Genomic DNA, 25,291 nt, shown 5'->3' with positions numbered 1-25,291 from the left:
ATAGAAGCCATTGCTAGGATTATGAAATCATGCATTACTGTGACCATTGTACTTATACACCAAAATCCAGATAGCACTGAAAGCTACACATCTGGAAGAATGGACCATGATGATGATGCAACACAGCAACAGAAAAGCTCTCAGTGAGTTTTCCTGATCAAGATTCCAGTGAGGAAGGTTTCACACAACAGTGTCAAAGAAGTCACTCTTTAATTTCATAACTGTTATGTCCCGAGCCTTTGCAAACGGCTCGGGCGTTTGCAGGCAGTCCCGGGCAGGTGCAAAGCTGCCCGGGACCAGACAGGCTGTCGCCAGCGCCGTGCGCATGCGCGGGTGCTGGCGCGGGAAAAGTAACCCATTTACCCGGGAGTTGCCTATATAAGAGGCTGCGAGGCGTTTGGGCGAGGCTGAAGCCATCTTCCTGTAAGCTGAACGCTGAATAAAAGAAACTGAGAACTCCAGCTGCTTCTCGTGTCTGTTTTCCCGCCAAGGACGCAACACTGGCGACGAAGGTGGGATGCCTTGCACTACCTGGAAAGGAAGAAGTGTAAGCTTACCCGAGGAGTCCTGAGCGGCGGAAGAGGAACGGCGTCGACTCGGCAGCTACCCGCCAATCCGGTGCGCATTCGGGGGTAGGCTGGCTGATAGACCCGTCTCCTGAAGATCCGAAGATGGCGAAAATCGGAAGGCTTTCGGAATTCGACGTCTCACATCCAGAGCGGTGGGAGTCCTACGTATCCAGAATGGAGAACTACTTCAAGGCAAACCAAGTGAGGGAAGATAGCTTGAAGGCCGCCACCCTGCTTTGCGTTTGCGGCCAAGACGCCTTCGAAATCGCAGAAAATCTTGTAGCACCTGTTCCAGTAGAGTCTGTAAGCTACGCAGACCTGAAGAAGCTGCTGAAAGAGCACTTCCACCCCCAGGTGTCCGTTATCTCATGGCGCCACACCTTCGAGCAGAGAGATCAACGGTCCGGTGAAACAGCCAAGGAATACATCGCCGCGCTACGGAAGGCCGCCAAGCCCTGCGAGTTCAAGGACCTCGAGGAACGACTGAGGGACCGATTCGTGTGCGGGCTAAGGCATCGAGAGCTACAACGGAGACTTTTTGCCAAGGAAGAATTATCCTTCCAAGACGCCTTAAGAGAAGTCACCGCAGAAGAAGCAGCAGGCGGCGCCATCAAAAACATGCGGCCGATCAGAAACAGTGCAGAGGGTGCGTCCGTGCACCAGGAAGACGTCCGACGAAACTCCGAGGAGGATCCGGACGAGGAAGTCGACCGTCTACACCCCGCGAAGGAAGAGAACCAGAAGGGAAGCTCTTCGGCTCCGCTCAAGTGCATCGGCTGTGGAGGTCGCCACAGGAGAACCGACTGCAAGTTCCGCTCCGCTACCTGCCGGGCATGCGGCAAACAAGGGCATATTGCAGCTGTGTGTCTGAGCCGACGAAAGGCACAACCCCAAGAAGAACGCCTGAAAGGTACCAGATTCCCCAGCCAGAATAGGGTAGGGTTTTGCGCTTCGCGAAGAAGCATCTGTAGAACAGGCACACACAAGCCCATGAAGAAAAAGCTGTCACTCAACGTGAAGCTACAAGGGGTTCCATTATCTATGGAACTAGACACAGGGTCTGCCCTGTCCATCATTTCATTGCATACATTTAGGAAGATTTGTTCCAGTAGTGGGTCTAAGGCCAAGTTAAGGCCTTCTGATATTGTATTAACAGATTTTCAGAACTCAAGAGTGTGTGTTAAGGGGGAGGCCACCCTTAACGTGCAATACAAGAGTTTTGAAGGTCCACTAGACTTATTAGTAGTAGGGGGTGAACGAACGAGTCTCATAGGACTCGATTGGTTTGAGGCCCTGGGGATACACGTCACAGGACTCAACAGCTTACAAACACTCGACCTACAGGAAGTCTGCAAAGAATTTGCAGATGTTTTCAGCCCCCAGCTGGGCACATTCAAAGGACCACCTGTGTCCTTAAAGCTAGACCCCACTGTCACTCCCATTAGGATTAAAGCAAGAAGGGTCCCTTTTGCTTTAAAAAGTAAGATTGACACTGAACTAGACAAACTAATCCAACAGGGAATCCTAGAACCTGTTGATTCCAGCCCGTGGGAGACCCCCATTGTCACGCCTCTAAAGGCAAATGGGGACATTCGCATTTGTGCTGATTACAAATGCACACTCAATAAGGCATTGCAGCAACATGCCTATCCTGTTCCTGTGGTCAGTCACATCCTGGCCTCTCTCAAGGGGGGGCGTGTTTTTGCAAAGCTTGACCTAGCTCAAGCATATCAACAGCTGCCTGTTGATGATGATGCTGCCATAGCTCAGACCATTGTGACCCACAGGGGAGCCTTTAAAGTAAAAAGGCTACAGTTTGGAGTAAATGTCGCTCCTGGGATTTTCCAAAGCGTAATGGAAAACACACTACGAGGTATACCAGGGGTCTGCCCCTACTTTGACGATGTCTTGATTGCAGGAGACTCCACACACATTCTAGCTGAAAGACTTAGGGCTGTCCTGTTAAGATTCAGGGAATCAGGCCTCAAGCTCAGAAAAGACAAATGCAAGATCGGGGTGCCTTCTACTGAATTTCTGGGATTCAAAATTGATGCTGCTGGGATTCATCCTGCTGAATCCAAACTAACTGCTATTTTAGAAGCACCCAGGCCAAAGTCTAAGGCCGAACTTCAGGCCTTCCTAGGCCTCCTGAATTTCTACAATTCTTTTCTTCCACATAAAGCTAGTGTAGCTGAGCCTCTTCACAGGCTACTAGACAAACAAGCTGTGTGGCTGTGGTCACAAGCACATGAGGCTTGCTTTAAAGAAGTCAAGGCCTTGCTCACTTCTAACAGTGTTCTTGCACATTTCAACGAGTCTCTTCCTGTGTGCATCGCTTGTGATGCATCCCCCTACGGGGTTGGAGCTGTCCTGAGTCACCTCAGGTCTGATGGAACTCAGGTTCCTATTGCATACTACTCCAGAACACTGTCTTCTGCCGAGCGCAACTACGCTCAGATAGACAGGGAGGCTCTGGCTGTTGTTGCTGGAATTAAAAAATTCCACGATTTTCTATATGGCAGGCATTTCACGGTCTTCACTGACCATAAGCCTCTGCTGGGACTGTTTACCACACGTAAGCAGACTCCCCACATCATTTCCCCTAGAATGCTTAGGTGGTCTATTTTTTTGTCTGCATATGATTTTTCATTACTCCACAAGCCTGGGAAAGAAATGGGCCATGCTGATGGCCTCAGTAGATTGCCTCTGCCAGTAGTAGAAGCTGACCCCGCGCCAGCTGTCAACATTCTATCAATCCAAGCCTTGCCCGAGCTCCCTCTTAGTGCCAGGGATGTTGCCGCTGAAACAGGTACAGATCACACACTTTCACGTGTCCGCTCCTGGGTCCTGTCCGGGTGGCCTGAGCACTGCCCTAGTCCTGAGTTTCAGAGTTTCTGGTCCAAAAGGAACGAACTGTCCCTTTCTCAGGGTTGTCTGCTTTGGGGAAACAGAGTTGTCATTCCCACCTCAATGAGGACTAGGGTCTTAGAATCCCTCCACGAGGGTCATCCTGGCATTGTTCGTATGAAGGCTCTTGCACGAAGCCACTTGTGGTGGCCTGGTTTAGATAAAGATATTGAAGCTAAGGTACACGCATGCCACCTGTGCCAACGATCTCGCCCAGAGATGCCCCAAGCTCCTGTGCATAGATGGGAGGAAACACAGTCCCCATGGTCTAGGGTGCACATTGACTACGCTGGGCCCTTTCAGGGCCAGTTCTTCTTGGTCCTTGTTGACAGCCATTCAAAATGGCTTGAGGTTGTGCCTGTCTCATCCACCACCACTGCAAAGACTATTCAGGTACTGAGGGGGATTTTTGCTGCACACGGGCTGCCAGATGTCATCATTGTGTCCGACAACGGCCCTCAATTCACCTCCTCCGAATTCCAAGCTTTCTTACAGGCAAACCTGATTCGTCATGCCACGTCTGCGCCTTTTCACCCGTCCACCAACGGTATGGCTGAACGCATGGTGCGCATCGCAAAGGACGCCTTGAAGAGACTCACCTACGGGGACTGGCATCACAGGTTGGCTGACTTTCTCCTTTCTTATCGCACCACACCGTCCACTTCTACAGGGAGAAGTCCAGCTGAACTTCGTTGGGGGCGCCAACTTACTACTAGACTTGACCGGTTGCATCCGGACAGACTGCCTTCATCTACCTCACATCCTAGGGCACCTAGACAACTACTTGTGGGTGCCCCGGTTTGGGCTCGCAATTACGGGCCTGGTCATACATGGGTCCCCGCTTCTGTGTCCAGGGTCACAGGTCCTCTCTCCTACGAGGTTGCCCTGGACAACGGTCGTGTCCTGCGTCGGCACATCGACCAACTCCGCCCTAGGCGGGACTTTTCAGATGAGACTCCTGGGTCTTTTCCGGGGGGGAGGGGGACCCTTTGGAGCAAAGGGAAGGGCACGAGCTGCTGCCCATCTCCACTGAGGGAGCCACAAACGGCCCATCCCAGGGTTCCGCGAGAGCTCCGAACAGGAATTCCATGAGCTTACCTAACTACCAGGCATCCACGCCTACTCCAGCCAGGGAGTCACCCCGGGGGCATACTCACGTTCCACACACGTCACACAGCACTCCAGTCACGGAGGATACCCGGGGGCATCCCAACAAATCATTCCCCGCAAGAGAGCTGGCACACAATCCCCAAGGTTGGCCTGACCTTACCCCAAATCCTACAGGGGGTCAAACATACACAGAGTTAGTCGAGGAACCAAGTCCCGACTACAACAACCCTAGCACAAATCAGGGAACACCTGAGTTTTGGGAAAGTACAGAAACCCACACGAGCCCGAACACAGAATGGGGTTCAGGGAATGGACAGCCTCCTGACAGGTCTTGGACTGACCTAGGAGGTTCTACAGAGACGCCCAGCAGCGGCTATCACTTCAAGGGGCCTGAGGGTCTACAGCTAGGTAGGTCAACCAGGTCACAAAGTAACAGAAGCCCTGGCCTGACGAGCCCGGTGGGCAAGCAAGCAGGCCAGGCATCGGGGCACAGTCCTTGGAAGACACCAGGACACAATAGAGAGAACAGGCTCACGCCTCCCTCCAGTCAGGGGACTTATGCCAGTAATCCACAGCTAAGAAGGTCACAGAGAGCAAAGAAATCTCCCAAGTACCTAGAAGACTACATAACATTGCTGGCAAGGCAAAGGCCAGTAAACAGTGGGAGCACTGGGGAACAAAATGTCATATAAAATAAATGTTGTATGTTGGTAGTAGTTTTAGCCCGGGGGAAAGGGGTGTTATGTCCCGAGCCTTTGCAAACGGCTCGGGCGTTTGCAGGCAGTCCCGGGCAGGTGCAAAGCTGCCCGGGACCAGACAGGCTGTCGCCAGCGCCGTGCGCATGCGCGGGTGCTGGCGCGGGAAAAGTAACCCATTTACCCGGGAGTTGCCTATATAAGAGGCTGCGAGGCGTTTGGGCGAGGCTGAAGCCATCTTCCTGTAAGCTGAACGCTGAATAAAAGAAACTGAGAACTCCAGCTGCTTCTCGTGTCTGTTTTCCCGCCAAGGACGCAACAATAACAATGAAAGGCTCAAATGCAGTGTATCACAATGAAAACAGAAGCCTTGATGCTAAGAAAGGGCGCTTTGCTTTGTTTGTGCACTTTTGGGAGAGAAAGAATTAGAATCTACTCAATTATTAAAAAAAGGTGTAATAGTGCCTGTCTCCATTTGACAGTGCAAGATTATGCCTGAGTAGACAAACACTGATAAAACCTACTAACCTCAGTGATCACAAGTGGGCATTGTTTCATCTTTATACTTCAGTGTCATTGCCTATTGAACACCTCACTTCCGATTCAAGTTCCTAACTACCCTACAATTTTTCAAGCGCTTACATCACAAAGGGTTGTAAACATAATGCCAAACATATATCCCATTCAGTGAAATAGAGAAAGTAATAAATCTTGGTTGTCAAAAAATGAAGACCAGATTCAACAGCTATTAAACTGAAAGTTTGTAGAGGCAGCTTGAAAAGAGAAGCAGAAGAGTTGCTTAATCAGAATATACCCTTCCTTCTTTTTGCAAGCTGCTTCTTTCTCCCTCTTTGTTTCTCCTGCAGTTGCAACCACTGGTGGAAGTTGCTGCAGTTCTTATGTGCCTCTTGGTTAGTCAGTCTTAGAAGGATTTCTCTGCCTCGGCCTGGCATAACAAAGAATCTACATGCCATTCAAAAAAAAAAAAAAAAAAAGGTCTTCATTACTGGTTCTCCTCTCTCCTCCCTTTCTAACACCACTCCCTTTTAACACAAGCCAATAAGATTGCTTCTAGGCCCACTAGGCTTTCCCTGTCAGTATTCACGGGCTGCTTGTAAATAGCAGAAGGAAGGAAGTGTTTGCATAGATTGAGCTTGGCTGAGAGATTCAAGTAGCAGGAAGGAGTGATGCTGCTCAGTATAAACCAGAGAATATGGAAACGGGGTAAGAGCTGCTTTTTTGGCATTTTCATTTGGGATTACAGAAGGGAAGGGGAAGGCTTCTACCTGAATCTCATTAACGATGGAGCTATACAGGAGTCGCCTAACCACAGGATGCAGACTCACTAACGGAATCTCTGACTCCAAGGACAGCAGGCAGAAATGGCTCTGACTTTTCTGGGCAATAAAGTTATCAAAATTGCAGTTTCAAATGGATGTAGAGATAAGTTATCTGAGAAAGAAACAGCTTGGAGGCACATCCTTAAACATTCTCAACGATCCTGAAGCAGAATTCAAAGAGATTTGGCTCAAGGGCATATTTATTTTTACCTTTACAGATGCACTGTGCCACTGAAATTATCTGGGGCAAAAACTGAACACAGAGGCTTGCTAAACTGGTACCAAGCCTTAACGTGGCGTGCTGAACAGTAGTTGCATGACTTTTTCACCTGGCTGTCGTCGTGTTTTTTTTTTCCTGCAATGTGCACAAATCAGTTTAGAGGACTTTTTAAATCTCTAAAAGGGGCCCATCTGATTTCAGCAATCCTTTCAACTGTTCACATCGCCGTGTTCCACGAAAGACCATGCTCAGTGTGAGTTTTATTTTGGCAGTCTGGATTGATCTTGCTGGCAGGAAAGAGTGGATTTCCATCATTTCATAATGAGTGTGCTGACATTAACTCTATTTATTTGTAAACTCCTGGGGAAGCTGTTGGTACTGTTCGACCTGGGTGCTCAAGTTAGCAGCTTAAGCAATGCTTCCATTTTCACAAGATGCCCTGAAGTTTGCATCTGTACTGCTGATCTCCTGAGTTGTACCAGGAAAAACCTCCGGCATATCCCTGTTCCACTGCCTCCTACAACTATCACCTTGGATCTCAGCCACAATGCTATTGTTCATCTTCACGATTATTGCCTGACTACTTTACCACATCTTGAAACCTTAAGGATTAGCCACAACAAAATAAAAAACATCACCCAACATGTGTTTCGCAATGCTACTTACCTTCTGTACCTGGATATGTCCTCCAACCATCTGCAGACTGTGGAAAAATACTACTTTGAAGACCTTGTGAACTTGAAAGAGCTTCTCCTTTACAATAACAAAATAGTGGAAGTAGATGAAAAAGCTTTCATGACATTAATCAATTTGCAAAAGATCTATCTAAGTTGGAATAGGCTAACAAAATTTCCATTTGAGTCTATTCAAACACTTCAACATCCTTATCTAAGGACGCTTGATCTTTCTGCCAACAACCTAAGCAGCATTCCTATTCAAGTAATAGCAAGTTTGCCTACGTATATTAAAAATGGCTTATATTTTCACAACAACCCTGTGAATTGTGACTGCTCTCTCCAGGAGATGCTCCAGGAATGGAAACATCGCGGTTTCAGTTCTGTGCAGGATTTCATAGAGGAGCACACTTGTAAAGCCTATCCCAATATGCTCTCCTTAATTAAGACTTTCAATTACAATAAATATTTTCAAATTTGTTCTTGGAACCAAAGAAAATTTGACATTCCAGAAGTGCTGTGCAGAGTGGGAGAATCCTTGGTAATAGACTGCAACACAAGCCTCCCTGAAGACAATACCACCACTTACAGGTGGATCTCCCCACGCCATGAATTATTCATGTATCCCGAGCACAGTGATCAGACACATCAGCCTTTAAAAAATGGAAGCTTAAAGATCATAAATGTCAACCGTTCATTCTCAGGCGTTTATGAGTGCATAGCAATCAGTGATCTCCAAAAGATCAATGAAACATACGAAGTTAACGTGACAGTCCACAACTCCAAATTAGTGGAATCTTTCAGTACTAGCCTCACAACCCTTCTAGGGTGTATTGTAAGCTTGGTATTAGTGCTGATGTACCTGTACCTTACACCATGTTGTTGCTCTAAGTGCTGCAGGAAGCCTACAAGTCCTCCTCAAGACTGCAGTGCCCAATCATCTATTCTTAGTACCACTCCATCGGTCACAGATGTAACAAATCGCAAGATCAGTGCAAACAAGCATGTTGTTTTTCTAGAGCCTATCAAGGAGAATCACAATGGCAAGGTCAAGCTGGCTGTCACTGAAGACTTTGATGTGAACCCCCCCAAGCTCCTAAGACTTAAACTGGACTCAGAATCAATCAATACAGCTTTTTCTAATCCCGTCATGTCACCAGCAGATGCATAGCAAACCAACTGCAGAAAGCCTTTCTTAGTGGATGGCTGGAATGGAAAACAAAATCCTGTTTCCATTCTGGGAGGAAGTGAGAAGACAAGATATATTCATGAAGGATTTCCTCACCACAATCTATATTTTTAAAAATGTTTCTTGGATGGAGGATGCTGAATCTTACTTCTTACATTATCTCCCCCCACTAATTCCCATCCAATTGCTCCAGCTCTCTTAGGCATGGAAATGAAAAGCAGCTCCTTTTAAGCAAGGAAAGGAATAATTGTTCTCTGCACATCCCAGATGATTGCCGCATGCTTCATTCTCAAGATAATACAATGTTCTAGAAGGTTATCTTCTCCCATTAGAAAACTGCTGTGGAATATAAACTTGTGTTGTGGCTTTGACTTTTAGAGAACAAAGTTTTTACTATATAACAAGGCTGTTTTCATCTTTGCAGAAGACCAAGTGCCTCATATAGCCACATAGAGACCCTTTCTTACTTGCTCCGAAACTGCTCTAACTAGACACTGCTTCAAACCTCAAACATTTGTGAAAATAAATTCTTGAATCCACTCTTTCTACCATCTGCACTGCTTAAAAGAAGTTAGCATAAAAACAAGCCGAAGCAACCTTCCTTTTAGAAAAGAAACAAGCACTGCCCCAGATGACCATACTTGGATATGTGCAGTTAGCCCAGTAAGTAGAATTGATTGCATGCCTAGCCCTAGACTATTTTAATAAATAGCTTTATTTCACTGGAGCTAAATATGCTGGCTGAGATTTAAAAGTTCCATGTTCTAAATGTCTCTTTTAATTAGTAATCTGTTTATTAATGCAACCAGGAGTATCAAGGCTATGATAAACAGTTTGGATATATGTTTTTTAATCATTTCAGTGGCAAACAAAAATCCATCCCTGAAAATAATATTTCATTTACACTTAAAGGGCAAGCATTCTCCTTGGAATTAGAGATACAAGAGAATTATACTCAAAGTTAAAAAGGGCACTATTTTAGAGAAAGTGCTGATGTTCTTTATTTTCTTTTGTGTACAATTGAGATTACAATTGACACAAATATTGCCCCCGAATGCATGCATTTTTACATGAGGTAAGGAATAGATATCTTGCACTGCCACTCAAAAGTAGAATGTCCTTTTCATTCATCTGTTGCCATTGAACAGTCATAAAAGATGCATTTGATCTTAGAATAATACCTAGGACCCATCTGTGCCACGCTCAAGCTTATCATGTAATGCAAGACTTGAATGAACAAACCTTCCAGCTTATTTCTCCTTCAGAAAGGCAGGTATGCTTGAGAAAGTACTATTTTGGTAGTATTTGTAATCCATAATAAGAAAAGGATGGCAGACTAAAAGTCCTCTCAAGTTGCATTTAAATGAAAGTGTTTTTAAAAATAAACATTTGCATTTGAAAGTGTCTTTATATCGTTACATTGTGGGACATAGCTGGCTTTATATATATTAGCTGGTCATCTGACAAAGTAAAACTCTGTGCACAATCTGATCTTGATTATCTAAAAAAAAATATAAATCACAGATTAAAACAACCAGTGAATTCTTCTAAAGTCAGTATAAATTTGAAGGTATCTTCTGGCCAGCAACTAGTTTATTTTGAGACAGTTATTAGAAAAATCAGGGGAGTTAATGCCTCAAATCCCATTCCAAAAGTGGTCAGCAAGCATTTTTGTTGACATAGACCAGGGGTAGGCAACCTTGGCTCTTTTATGACTCGTGAACTTCAACTCCCAGAATTCCTGAGCCAGAATTCCTACCCCTGACATAGACATTACTTCCAAATTTAAATCAGCTGTTATTTTTCAGGAGAACAAGTCTAAACCTCAGACTTCGTTTCTAATTCCTCCCTTATGATATTGTATATTTTTTATAATTTGTTTTGTATTTTAAAGCCTTAAAATTGTTAATGTTTATTAATCAAAATCCTTAATTATGTTTTTCTATCTTTTTTTTTTAAATCCAGTAGTGAATCTTATGTATATTCCTGGCTACGGAAATCTGCATTAATAACAATTTATGCCTGGAAAGTACCTGAACTTGGACTGTCTAAAGCCTCTAGAGGAAAGCCTTTTCAATGTCGTGATTTCTAAGGACACTTATAACAGAGCCTTCAAGATTCAAGCTTGAACTGTAGAGAAAACCACCACCAAAACTGCTTTCAGTCAACACAAGTCTTTGCAAGGGGAAGCAATAAACTTACACCAGGTCCTATCTATGGGTTTCTGCAGGGAAAGCAAGAGAGGGGCAAATGATAACAGATATGAGGGGTCCTTGGAGCTCTCTGAGCTAGGTTCGTTTTTTTTTTGTAGATGTTTCATTATCCAAACTAGGTAACATCATCAGTGTAGTAAGGAATGGGATTTGCTCTCAGTCTATATTCCAGTGGCTCACCTTGTCAGGGCTGTTGGGGTTGATCTTGGTGGTTCTTTGGTTGGGCTGTTTGCTTGTTTGGGGGTCCCTTGATTGGGGCATTGTTTACTTCTTGACTGTTAGTCTGATGTTAATCCCAGTGTCAATCTATGCTCATCAGGATGTTGATTGCTCGTGGGGAGGTATTTTGGTCTTTTTGTTCCCTTTCTAGCTTGTTCATTGTCTCTTTTGCACAGTATATAGATGCTGTTTATGTCTATGTATCTATTCATGGCCAATTTGTCAGAGTGCCAAGGCTTCCAGAAATTCTGTACCATTTTTGGACTTGGCTTGAATGGTTTCCCAGTTGAAACTATGGTTAAGTCTGTCCATATGTTATGAAATTAAAGAGTTATCATCATGTCTTCTGATGATGTTACCTAGTTTGAGTAATGACATGTCTGCAAGAAAATGACCAACTCAGAGAGCACCAAGGACCCCTCATTTCAACCCTAAGCTGCAAGTATTCTCTTTATTGATAACATACACGTCATCATTTGTGATAGCACAATTTGTGTCAGGCATTCTGATGCAAACATATACTTTCAGCATGTATATGATTACATCATTACACATGTGTCATCATTTTGGCATCATAGTTTACTGTGTACACTGCTGGCATTACTGACTTGGATATGTGTAGACATATATTAACCCTTAATCAAAAAGGGGGGAGCTGAGCAGCTGACATCAAAGTTCCCAGATAAAGCACACTGTTTATTGGTATAGTCTTCTCCTGGAAATGGGGTACATGTGTCCTCCTTTCAAGAAAGAAAGTACAACACTCCATTTCTTGATTAAGCAGCACTACAGAGAATTGTCAAGATCTTTTTGAATTAGAATAGCCAAGGTCTGTGGTTGTGTGTATTAAAGGATCCTTCTGCAAGGGTACCAGAAACAAGATAAAAGGTTGTAAAATTTTTGTTTATATTTTATTCTGTGTACTTATGGCTATAGTGCATTGTGGAATTTGAAGCTGAAATTTATTTCTTAAAATGTCCATCCTTTATATATGAAAAAACAAAATGTATTTGCTAAAGGATCAAAAACCAGGAAGCATAGGTGATCTAAAGTACAGAATTTCTATTGCATTTCCAAATATTTATTATTTTGCAGGCCCTGAGTCATTGCCAAATTATTCAAAATAAAATAATTGTTTCCAAAACTTAAAAAATAATTATTTTCAGAATTTATTTTGAGAGTAAAGCACACATTGCTTCTGCAAAATGAATGCCATTCTGATTATAAAACAGAAATCACTCTCCAAAACATGTAATCAGGGAAGAGGGGATGTCTTGAAATTTTGTTTACCTTTCTTCCATGTATATAGTTCTATAATGGAAAAGAGAGACCTATCAGCTTTCAGGTCTTGCTGAGCAATAATTTGCAGGATCCCTCAACATTAGTGATGCTAGCTGGAGGCACTGGTCTAGTTAATCTGTAATATCTGGAGGATCACAGATTCCTTTTTCCCTGTTCCAATTGTACTCTAGATATATTAAATATTCCCAGAAGGGGCTTTCAATTTTATATCTACTTTATTTATTTAACAAATATATACAGTCAGCCTACCTACAATGGGACTTTCTTGGTGATAACAATGCATAACGAAATCAATAAAAAGAATGAAGTTGACTGGCAGTAACACCTTATTGAACATCCCACACATCCTCCATTAACATCACATCTAGTACCTGCCAGAAAAGCGAGATCTTCATGTCCTTTTGCAAATATATGATGTTCTGCCTAGCTCGTGTAATTATTCAAACTCTTGGCAAAGTGCAGGATTATGCAGAAGATTTGTCCAATTTCTATTTCAGCCATGTGTTACTGAACCTATACAGCCACAATGCTTGATTTTATCTAGCTTTGAGTTACCTGCCTAATCTAGCTTTGAGAACAAAGCATTGTCAAAGTTCATTGTGATTTTTAGACTATATAGTAAGCATTAAAATATCAGGCCTGGGCCAGCTAATCACAACAGACTATATTTTATTCAATTCTTAACTCTCCAAACAACTTTAATTTCATGCTTACACTTAATTCTCACTATTGATATGACACAGTTTTGCTGTCAGTTATTTCAAAGTGTTTGCTAATTGATGGAATTCATTTATGAGATGGATGATTGAATTTTAATGCCCATGAGATGCTATGGCAAGAAAATAATTATACCACTAAAAGGAATTTATCCTTAGAATTCACTGACTATATCCAAGTCAAAGATACATTCCCTGGAAAAGAAAGTTTAGCAACACAAACTTTAGTGGGCTAGCTAGGGATTGCTATTATATTCAGGGAAAATTAAAACTGCAAAGTATTATTACTTAGTTATTTTTTGAAAAAGACTATTGGGTTGAAACTGAAAAAATAAAGTAATACCCTCCTCAGGACTTGCAAGGATTTTACATTTTTTTATTAAAAAGAAATAACTTTCCCAAAGAGATTGTGCCTCTTAGGAGAAAAAGAAACACTGCAGTTTCTCCCCTGCTATTTATTTTGTTTTCTTTAAAACACATGCAAACTCAGTGGGTCAAGCCCTCCTTCTAGGATCCAGAATTATATCTTATTGTGTTTTTATCTTAATTCCTGCTTCTTGAGTCCAGTGATTATCACACAATTTATAGATAGATAGACAGAGAGACAGAGAGATAGATAGATAGACAGACAGACAGACAGATAGATATAGATAGATAGAAAGGAAAACATGATCAGAGAAGCAAATTTTATATATATATATATATATATATATATATATATATATATATATATATATATATATATATATATATATATATATATATATATACACACACACACACACAGACACAGAGTACCTAATTTTTAAATGCATTATTAAACCCTGACCATAGTTAAAAATGTCATTCATTCATTCATTCATTCATTTCTATGGCCACTCATCTCAGTCAATGAATCTGGGCAGTCATACAATTAAAAAAACGTATTACAATTAAAACACTAAAATATTTTAAAACAATAAAAAATAATAAAAGCATCCAAAATAAATATACATAGCAGCTGAGATACTTGGTCAGTCAGCAATACAGGCAAGAAATGTGGCCCTTAACACACTGACCAGTCTTTGCCATTATGCTGACAGAGAGACAGTTTGTAAGGAAAAAGCAAACATACCCTTGCAATCCAAGACTGCAAATGTGAGGTAATGTTGTCTTTCCCAGATTGAAAAATAGTATTTTTGTTACCTCCCATGTTCAAGAAATCCATAACTTTATGGTTATAAATTCCAGAGTCTGGGTATATAATTCGAAGTATATTCACATCTTTAAACTATACTGATTCTGTAATGAACTGATGGATTTGTAACAATGAAAATGGGGCAAGAATGGGACAGGACTATTTCATATTCATATCTGTCTCATCATCAGCCAACATTTCAGATGTAATTGGACAAAAATTAAAACTTTTAAAATACATTCTCTCAGCAGAGCAAAAAACATGAAAATAACCATTTTTCCTGAATTAATTTTATTTTTTATTTCATTAAATACATTTTAAGATTTTTTAGCTATTAATTTCTTAACATTGGACATTCCAATTATGTAACAGTTCTTGCAACTAGTTAATGTCCACTTTGATAATGCTATTTAATTGTTCGTAAAAATACTGCAGATTTGGAATAAATAAAGATACATCTCAACGCCAACAGATGCTCAGGAGCTTTAATCATGATTAATAATATATCAGAACCAAACTCTGAAATCAAGAGGTGTTTTAATAAAATATACTGCTGTTTTCACAATTTTAGACAATCCAAATTTCTCTTGCATAAATTATTTTTTAAAAACGGACCGATAAGCTAATGTTAAATATTGTCCATGAATTCAAGTAAATAAATAAATAAGATTGGACAACCATTGGTATGAAATAGTATAGGGTTTCCTGCTTGAGTATGGGGTTGGACTAGAACACCTCCAAGGTCCCTTCTAACTCTGTTATTGTTATTCTGACCTACCCATAACTTATGAAACTGATGGTCAGAGGGAAGATCTGCTACCAAGGCGACAATCAGATAAATGAGACGTGAGCCTGGGCCAAGAAAGTGGTTTATGAAAATGCCTCAGATAGCCCCCTCCCCAATTCTCATGAAGATAAAAAAAGGAAGTACATTCAGGCCTGCAAGATTCTGTTAGTACAGCTGTTCTAATAAAAGTGGCTTTCTTACTCTGATCTGATTTATAGGTTTATTGTGATTTTTTTTAACTCATGACATTCATTTCACAGATAAATTGAAGTAAAAATTTGCATCCAACGATAAAACTGGAGGTCAGGAAAATTAAAATCTCAATTATCACATGACAGCTGTTATTTAGATAAAGAAAGTTTGTTCTGCTCATAAAAAAATTAGTATCAATTCTTAAAATAAGATATTAGCATATATGCATTTTTATAACTATCTATCTATCTTTCCTTATACATTCAGGATTTTAACCATCTATTTCTGTTTATCTGAAAATTTAAAAGGTAATACACTTACATCCACGTGAAAGTATCTTTTAAATAACTATTCCCAGATATTTCAAAGAATACAAACAATTAAAAAAAAATCCCACTACTATACTGCTGGGGAAGCAATGGCAATGGAGCCAATAACTGTGGTGGTGAATGGACTGGTTTCTCAGAATTCCTCTCTGGAAAAGGAAATGACTTGGACAATAGTCTCCTGCAGATTTCGTGCTCTGGAAGCTGAGGGATCCCCATTTGCCAAGCTGCAATACAGTACCCTTCAAAAGGATACTGGGTTAAAATACTTCCTTTCTTGGCCCTGTTGGAAGTTACTTATTAACTGCTGTTTGTATATTAAGAAACTTCAGAACAACAAATTTCAGGTGAGTCCCCTTTAATCATTGTTAAAGAAGTTTTATGCAAGTTTAAGAACTGAAATTATTTTGAAATAAACAGAAAAAGGATAATTAGAACATTGATTTTGGAAAGTTATAAATGAACTAAGGTACAAGATGGATTTAAAATAAGATTTTGAAACTAGTTACAAGAATCCTTCCTGTGGGAAAATACTGTTGTTTGAAATTTTATTTTTAAAAAATATAAAGCTTTTCCCATGGGAAAATACTGATGACCAGGAAAAAAAAAAACCACAGGAGATTTAAGATCAAAACTATAAAAGCAAAGGAATATAAAGTCGTTTTATCTAATCAAGGTTAAAACATATATGCTATTATTTCTGATAACTCTTATGGATTTTTGCCAATCAGGACCAAATGATGAAACTTTAAAGATTTGTTTATAGACAAGAGACAAATAAAAGGAAGAAGAGATCTTTTGTTTTATTTTTAGACAAAGTAATATTGACTACATTAAAAGTAATATTATAGTTAGTTTACCTTATTAAGGTTAAACTATATATGTTGTTATTCTTAATGGACTTTTGCTGATTAGGATTAAATAATGAAGTTTTAAAAATTGGGTTATAGATAAAGATGATATATGCAAAGAGAGCTTTTGCTGTAGTATGGAAGAAGGTGATAAATTACTGAAATTGTACTAGTCATGATGAAGGGGAAAGACCTCTTTTTATATATAATTTTATTTCTCTTACTATATATAGTACACTTCATTCATTTTTTTCTTTTCTTTTTTATTAGTTTCTATTAGTTTTTTTAATCTTTGTTAAGTGTAAATTTTAATAAAATTATTTAAAAAAACTTCCAAATACTATGAGTGTCTACAGAAACATAGAATCTTAAGTATAAAAGACTTTGATTAATTGAATAACTTGATGATTACTTTTGCACAAAAACATTACTTTTGATAAAATAAATATGTCATTTAAGTGAGATGGGCAGCTTATAACTTTAATAAATTAATAAATCAGTGGTTCTCAACCTGTGGATCGGGACCCCATTTAGGGTCGAATGACCATTTCACGGGGGTCGCCAAACAAAGCTGTCCGCCATTTTTTCCCCCTTTTCTTTGGCCACGCCCCTGGCACCCGGTGATGTATAAGTGGTTGGGGGTCACCACAACATGGGGAACTGTATTATGGGGTCGCAGCATTAGAAAGGTTGAGAACCACTGTAATAAATGAATAAATATCAATGACATCAGCATATAACAATAGCCTGCATTCATCTATTCCTACTGGTATGCTCCACCTGTTTTCCATTTATATTAAAGCAGGCCAATGGTATCAATATCAAATTAAAAAACATAAAAGGACTCCTTGATGATTCCAGAAGACATGTTGATAGGTAAAATATTGTTCCACTTATAATAATCTAGCAAAAGGAGTTAATACTATTATCTTGGCCCAATTAATTTTAAAAAAGAGAGAATCAATATAAAGACAAGACATATTTCCAAAATTTCCATTTTACCTACAGAAAATGACCTTGAAAGAAAACTACATGGCAACAATTAGAGAAACATGCATTAAGCTCAGGAAATGAAGTCATTTAGAGAGTCAAGTTGACTACCCCTTAAGTCCTGGATTTAAGAGGGAGGAGAGGGGAAACATAGATTAGCTTTCAAGATTCTATTACTGTATCCTATATATTAATACAGTTCCAGAATCTTTTATGAAGAGTCTTTTACTGACCTATATCAAAGCACTCACATCACCATATAAAAGGCATCTTCTGCATTAAAAAAAAACACGAACGTGCATTTCAATTTTTCTGAATGTATATCCAGAATATTAATTAGTAATTTAATATTATCTGATGCTTGGCCACTTTTCTAAAAACAGATTGTGCAGAATAGATAATCAAATATATCCCCTGTCATCTATATGATAAAATCAATTTCAATAGTTTTTGCACTATTTGCATGATATTTGGCCAATAACTTGCAATAAGCCCATGAAATCTCAATGATGTATCTCATTAAACATTGTCTATATCTCAGCCCAAACCTTTCCACTGCCTATGAAATTTGTCCAGAGGTTCTGATTCATATGCAGAAGCCCAATATTTCATATGAAATATATGCAGATCATTTGTTTTACTCTACTGTAATGCTATGGGCTAACAACTGTGGTCAAAGGACTATATCAGGACAATGAGATAAGATTTCTAATAAGTCTAAATAATCGATATGTGCAGGGTTCAGTCAAAGACAATATGAACTTGAGAACAGCAGCAGTCAGAGCAGTATTTATGGTGTTAGTTTCACAACTCAGTTGTCTGTCAAAATAATAGTAATAAATATATGTTAAAAATTAATCATCTTTTCCTACTTCCGCATATTTATTCATAAAAACATTCAGATTTAAAAATAATCTTATCTCATATGGTTGATTGTTGCAGAATTAGTTCAGTATAGAAATTATTGGAAAGTGATCAAATTCACAGATTAATAAGGACATTTATCTGAATTAGATATGAACTAGTTATTTACAAATTATAGCATTAACCTAATGCTTTAAAACTCTTGATCTTTAAATAAAAAATGTACAACTTTGATTGGCCTGAGGCCTGCTTATTTGTTTATTTAATGCAGTTTAATTTGTATAACTGTCCATCTCAACAATTTGACCCTGGATAGCTAATAATAACTAAAAATAACAACACACATATTGCTGGCAGCCGAGATAAACAATAAATAGCCCTCATAGGCACTGACATTCTGAGCCCAATGCCCAGGAATACAGCCATGTTTTCAAAATCTTATGAAAGGCCAACAGGGTGCAGACTAATCTAACCTCAGATGGGTGGATAATGTTCTATATTCCTCACACACTTTGTCAAATGTTATACTCCAGTAGAAAGAAGGATCAAGAGCTCCTGTTCTGGAGGCTGTGGGAATAAGTCTGACTACAACTCAATGGTTTCTCAACAGCTCTGCTCTACTGAAGATTCTTGACAGCAGGGAAAGGGTTTTGTTGTATGTGCCTTTGAATCAGTGTTCACTCCTGACAACTGCGGTTTTCTTGGCCAGATTTCAAAAGTGATTTGCCATTGACTACTTCCTAGGGCTGAGAGTGAGTGACTGCCCAAACGTCAGCCAGCTGGCTTTATGCCTAAGGCAAGACAAACTCATGGTCACCTGGGTGTTCTGTTGTGACTGGGTAACATGTTTGTGTGTCATTACCTTTCCCCCAAAGCCCACTTTTATCCAATTTCTCGATGAACTGCTTTTGGTGGAGGCTCTGGAGGCACGGGAGGAAAAAACTTTCAATTGAGAGCCAACTAATACTGAAGCCATATCTGCATTAGCCATGCTGAATTGCTACTATATTCTGGTTGCCCAATGCCTAATCTTAAACCTCTAAAATATGTCTCTTGTGCACAATTTGGTATTTTTGGTATGGTTCTGCACTGGTTTGCTATTGATTTTTGGACTGTCTACAGATGCTACCTCTGCCCTTTAGCCTGACTTGCTGTTGCCTCTATAATACAACTCATGACTGTTGCTTGGCTATGCTGGTTATTTGCTGGCATCAAGCCCTCAAACGAGGACATTCCCAAACTAAGGCCAGAAGGAAAGGAATAAGAGCATATAGAATGTGCAATCCCAAAGCAAAAATAAAACAAAATTTCAATTGTTTGATATCAAAAACATTTTTAGTAATAAATCCAGAACATATGCTGGAAAAGTTACAAAAAATCTACAATTATAGGTAGCATCCAATTATAGCTGTGGTTAGGGCAATGATAGACAACCAACTAGCTTCATGTAGCCCTTGCAATAATCTTCTGATACTCCATTATTCTCATTGTACTACCAAGCTTCACAGTAAGTATCACTATATAATGCTTTTCCTTACCACCACCAGCACCATCATTATCATAATTTCTCATCATTTTTCCACCTACATACAATGTGCCTCCAATGAACAATTAATCTAGAAAAGAATTTTTTTTAAAAAAAATATGTTCATCCCTGACCTAATTTTTTTTAACTTTCCAGTATGCATTTTTCCTAAAAGTGCTATAAGATCTGGTTCTTAAGAAAAGTAGCAAACGTTCGTCATGTGGCAGATAACATAGCATTTCAAAATAATGTATTTTGGAACAACTTTCAGAATTATTTTTTTAAAAAAAACTCTTTTCATAACAAGTATTTAAAAAACATGTTTTATCCCATTCACCTTTTTTTTTACTCTTACCCAAAACATACATCAACGTTTCTTTTTCCTCATACAAGATAGTCAAAAGCAGAGATAGAAAGAAAAAAATATATAAGTGAGTCCAAGGCCATATTCCATCAACTGTTATTCCAAAACCACCCAATCTCAAGTGTGTGCTAGTGTATTTTCTGAAGAGGGAATAAACACAAAGAATCTCAGGTCAGACTTACAGTATATGTAAATCCTAGTACATTTCAGTGGCAAGAATTCTCTACCTGTTTATACAAATATATGGTATGACTAATAAATATCAGTAAACAGTGAGCTGTAAAGAAACTTATAATGTGTATCAATGCTCACAAACTTACAAACATTAAATTTCTTCTAACGATTAATCTGATTCTTTTTATTTCAGCCTGATGATCTTGTCCTGCTTTCAATTTTAGTGGAGAACAAAAACACTGACTCTTGCATATGGCCATTTTTAGATATAAACCAATACCATACCTCCTTAGTCTTCTCTTATGCAACTTAAACATGCCTAGCTCCTTTAAATGTTCCTCGTAGAGCTTGATGTCCAGATATAGTAGTACTTTAGTACTTGTCATTAGTTGGTTCCAGGAGGCGCAACAAGTACCAAAAATGACGAGTACCAAATTTTTCTCATAAGGAATAATGTATTAGTCATGAAGCAACTGACACTGACAAGTTCTGGTTTGCACATTGAGTACCAAACAAACAAGTATTGGGACAAAATGTTCGCATCAAAATGCATCAAGTACCAAATTCGACGAGTTTCAAAGCAGTCGACTACCGAGGTACCACTGTATTTTTTATCCTGATAGATATTCTCTGAACCTACTCCAGCTTATCTGTGTCCTTTGAAAGCACAGAGTGCAAAACTGGATGGAGCACCACCCAAGTGCAGCGCAGCCAGCACAGAACACAGTGGAACTGTTAATACTACTTGTCATAAAAAAAACGATTCTGTTAAAGTGTTAATGCAGTTCAAGAGTACATTGATCTTTATAGTCACTGCATCATATTTGCTCATGTTCAGATGGTACTTCATTAGTATGTCTAGATTCTTCACACACACATTTTTCCTATACAGATGCAGGCCTTCATACAGCTCATAAATGATCATTATTCTATTGGATGTATCCCAAAATTCAAGCTTGCTAAGTCATTCTGAATACAGATATTGTCTTCCAAGGTACCGTACTTGCCCATCCCTAACTTAACATCAGTGGCAAGCCTGATAACCATCCATTTTATTTCATTCTCTAACTTATTTATACAAACGCTAAACAATATTGGGCTGAGCACAGAGCCTCAACTTAAAATTTATCTCTTGGACAATGCAAGTGCCTTTGAAGTGCAACTGTTTTACTAACTGCAAGCCCAGCAGATTATAGTACTGTGCAGTCACATTTTTTCATCTTCCCCACAGACCTTGTTAAACACTTCACTGAGTTCAAGGTACTTATTATCCACAGTCCCTTGACTGCTTGGTCTACCAAGCCAGTCCCAATGCCATTAAAAGAGATAAAGTTAGCTTGATACAATTTGTTCTTGTCAAACTCACACTGCTTTGGTAATAGCAGTATTCTTTTCTAAGTGTCTGTGTCATGTTGCTTGACAGTCTATTTTTGTACCTTGCCCAACAGAGATATTAAATTAAGTAGACAGTAGATTCCCAGGTATTTTGTCTTCATTTTTTTAATAATGGGACTAAGTTTGCTCTTCATCAGTTTGTATTCTAGGTACAAGCACTGATATGCCGCACTGATTCAGTGAAGTAGGTGGAAAGAAATGGCCTGACATAATTTCCAATACTTCAGCTCTGAGTTGTAAGAACTAACTGAAAGGCTTCATTAAAGTCTGTTTTGCTCTCAGCAGCAAACATTTATGTAATTTAGTGTATTGTTGCTCACCCCCCCCAATAATTCATTATTTAACTTTAAAGAACTTCTACCCACACAAGGATTTATTATTTCCAAGGTTCAATAGTAGCAACAAGAAAATATAGGTAATCCTCGACTTACAACAGTTCATTTAGTGACCGTTTGAAGTTACAACCTCTCTGAAAAAAAAACAGCTTATGACTGTTTTTCACACCTATGACCTTTGCAGCACCCCCATGATCACGTGATTAAAATTCAGCCACTTGGCAACTGACTCATATTTATGACGGTTGCAGTGTCTCAGGGTCATGCGATTTCCTTTTGCAACCTTCCGACAAGCAAAGGCAACGGGGAAGCCAGATTCACTGAACAACCATGTTGCTAATTCAACAACCGCAACGATTCACTTAGCAACTGTGGCAGGAAAGGTCACAAAATGGGGCAAAACTCTCTTAACCAATGTCTCACTTAGCAATAGAATTTTGGGGCTCAATTATGGTTGTAAGTTGAGGACTACCTGTATTGCCATTCTGAGCACATCTGTTGTGGGGAGGTGGACTAGTACCAGCAAAGGGAGCTCTGTCTGGACAAACAATGACCTTAGTTCCATTCTGATCTCAAAATAATTTCCTGGGCTCGGAGTTCTTTAATTGTACAAGTAAGTTGCACCAAAGCCTGGATGACAGAAGTTGGGAGTTCAGCAAAAAATGAAGTCTGCTCTTCCCTAATTTACACTTTCTTATACCACAGGAGGGTACAGTTCCCTAAATTAACCCCAATATGAATGTACAAATTTGCTCTGTTGTAGGACTAAGTCTATACGGTATACTATAGTATTATGTACTCTCAAACCTTTAAATACTATTAAACACAAGACAAATAAAAACATTATCTTTCATGAAATTTTATAATTCATTTCATTTCCCCCCTTTAGCATAAACTTACTGTTCAATAAACAGTAAGTGAGAACAAAACAAAATCTAGAAAATGGGTGAATGGCATGAAGTGGAACGTTATTGCTCAAAATCCTTCAGCTGGAGGCTGCTCCATCTGCTTCAGCCCCAGTCCTATTGGCATCAATAAGCTCAATAGTTTTGCATCCATATTCCTAGCAGTCTTAATGCCAATAGCTGTACTTGAGACAAACCTCTGGAGTTCCAGGGATTTATTTTAAAAAAATACTTCCATTTTTTAACTAGAACTACATCAATAAAAAATCCATTTTTTAATATGAACTGAAAGTCTAATGGCATTCCCTTAGGAATGCACCATGGCCACTCTCAGAAAACAAAACAGCAATCAAAAATTCAAATCGCTGCCAAGACTGGAGTTTCGAAATTGCATGCACATTATATTAATGGGTCAGCATAGCATCACTTACAGTTTTACTAAGAGAAAAAAAAGCAGAGTAATTCCCATCCTTGTCTCTTCCCCCCACTTTACGAGTAGATGGTGTGTAAATGTATTTTTATGGAATAAAACTTGATAGTCCACTTTTTGGTACCGCTTCACAAGAGGAAATAATTATGCTTCACACAGGGATCTAAATCAGATTGCTATTGTCTATGGGAATCAGACACTACGTCTTGTGGAGAAACTGCCATTTCTAATCTATGGCTGCCAGCTCCATAGCCCAAACTGGAAACTCCTAACATTCCTAACAATTCCCATGAAAGCCAACAGTCAGTCACTCTTCCTATCATCAGCTCTGACTGCATGGGGCTCTCAATGGAAGACTTAGGCTCCCTGGAATCTTTTTGCAGGCATGCAGCAGGAATAATTCCATGTTTTATTGTTGTCATGTTGGGGAGAAGTTGCCAAGTAAAGGCACAACACCAATCTTCAAAGGTTCTTCTCAAAGCGAACAATAGGGACAAGTTCAAAAATAGCCTTTCAAGTTGGGGCCAATATTTTATTTATTTAGTCCAGCATCATCCAAATGCCAGTAGAAATCCATAAGATGGATATGAAAATGAGGATCATACCATTGTTTTAAGTGAAGACCTCACATTTCTCCTGCTTTGCACAAATTGCTGATCCCATCCCATTGTCTCCTTCCCTGACAGGCCCGCAAAGTGCCCTTCAACAGATGAGATTGTCATGACCTACTGCATTTGCCTCCACTTTAGCTCCTCCAACACGCCTCTATCTTCCCCTGCACACTTGCCAAGAGAGCTGCTGGCTCTTAAGGCCTACACACATCATGAGAGGTTGCGAAGGGCCAGCAGCTGCCTCAACTACACACTCTTGGTCAGAAGTGAGAGAAACAAAACAGCAAATGTTGGCAGGGGATGGCAGGAACTGGCAATGGTGGCAGAGTGCAGAGCAGTAAAAGAGCGGAGATAGGGGGAAAATAGGTGAGTGGGGGAAACTTGAAGCATATTCTGTGGTCCTAGATGCGGACAGGATGCCTAAAACACTCAAATTTTAATCACGTGATTACTAGGGCACTGCATCAGTCATAACTTTGAGGACCGATCGTAACTACCATTCATTCAGCACCACTGTAAATTGAAATGGTTGCTGAACAAATGGTCATTAAGCAAGGACTCTCTGTAACTCAGTGTACAAATGTGATCTTAACAAATGCTGAACAGTCAAGTTTGAGGAATCCCTATAAGGTAAAAGATACAAAGCTTGTAATATACTTCAATAGAGAGAAATGCTAACTTCAGCTTATTCCTTTAAATTGAACAATAAACACTACTTAAATGTTAAATCCGTTTGTTGATCCAAATCTCCCCACATTCCACTGAGTTATGTTACTAAAATAAACAAGAAGACTTCCAAATCAGGAAGTCAGAAAAAGATTTGATACAGTAGAATTGGCAATATTAGCAGGATTTTTGTATACCAGTAATATATTTCCTACTGTTTCTTAAGGAACATCCAAACAACTTATCAGTTCCTGACAGTCCCTCCCCAGTTCTCTTATTTAAGACCCAACCTTGAATATCGTGTCTTGTTCTGGGCACTGTTGCTATAAGAAAAATTCAGAAAAAAATAAAAAGGCTCTGAGAAGAACAATGAGGGTGATAGCGGACTAGAAATAATTGTATGAAAAGAGATTTATAAAATCTGAATTCTTCTTACAACAACAGTGTCCAAATAGGATATAATATTCAAGGTTGGGTCAAACTAAAGCAGAATGAAATGAAACAAATTATTTTTCTGATTTGGAAACCATTTCTGTTCACAACTG

The 25,291-nt window shown here is 39.7% G+C and overlaps 2 protein-coding genes across 4 annotated transcripts in view; one reads left to right on the top strand and one right to left on the bottom strand.

Annotated features, from left to right (window-relative positions):
* The window catches only part of RNF123 (ring finger protein 123), a 116,471-nt gene that overhangs the window by 21,683 nt on the left and 69,497 nt on the right, over nucleotides 1-25,291 (bottom strand). The gene's annotated exons all lie outside the window — the stretch shown is intronic.
* On the top strand, nucleotides 5,520-12,750 carry AMIGO3 (adhesion molecule with Ig like domain 3). The gene is made up of 3 exons (XM_039334035.1): nucleotides 5,520-6,505; nucleotides 6,840-9,367; nucleotides 10,670-12,750. The coding sequence occupies exon 2, from the start codon at nucleotides 7,163-7,165 to the stop codon at nucleotides 8,684-8,686; it is 1,524 nt and encodes a 507-aa protein (XP_039189969.1). The 5' UTR covers nucleotides 5,520-6,505; nucleotides 6,840-7,162; the 3' UTR covers nucleotides 8,687-9,367; nucleotides 10,670-12,750.

This window comes from Crotalus tigris, unplaced genomic scaffold (assembly GCF_016545835.1).
Source record: "Crotalus tigris isolate CLP2741 ecotype Arizona unplaced genomic scaffold, ASM1654583v1 scf7180000017625.6296891, whole genome shotgun sequence".
NCBI classification, from domain to species: Eukaryota; Metazoa; Chordata; class Lepidosauria; order Squamata; family Viperidae; genus Crotalus; species Crotalus tigris.
The sequence above is the reverse complement of the archived record's forward strand: the minus strand, read 5'-3'. Positions and strand labels throughout refer to the sequence as shown.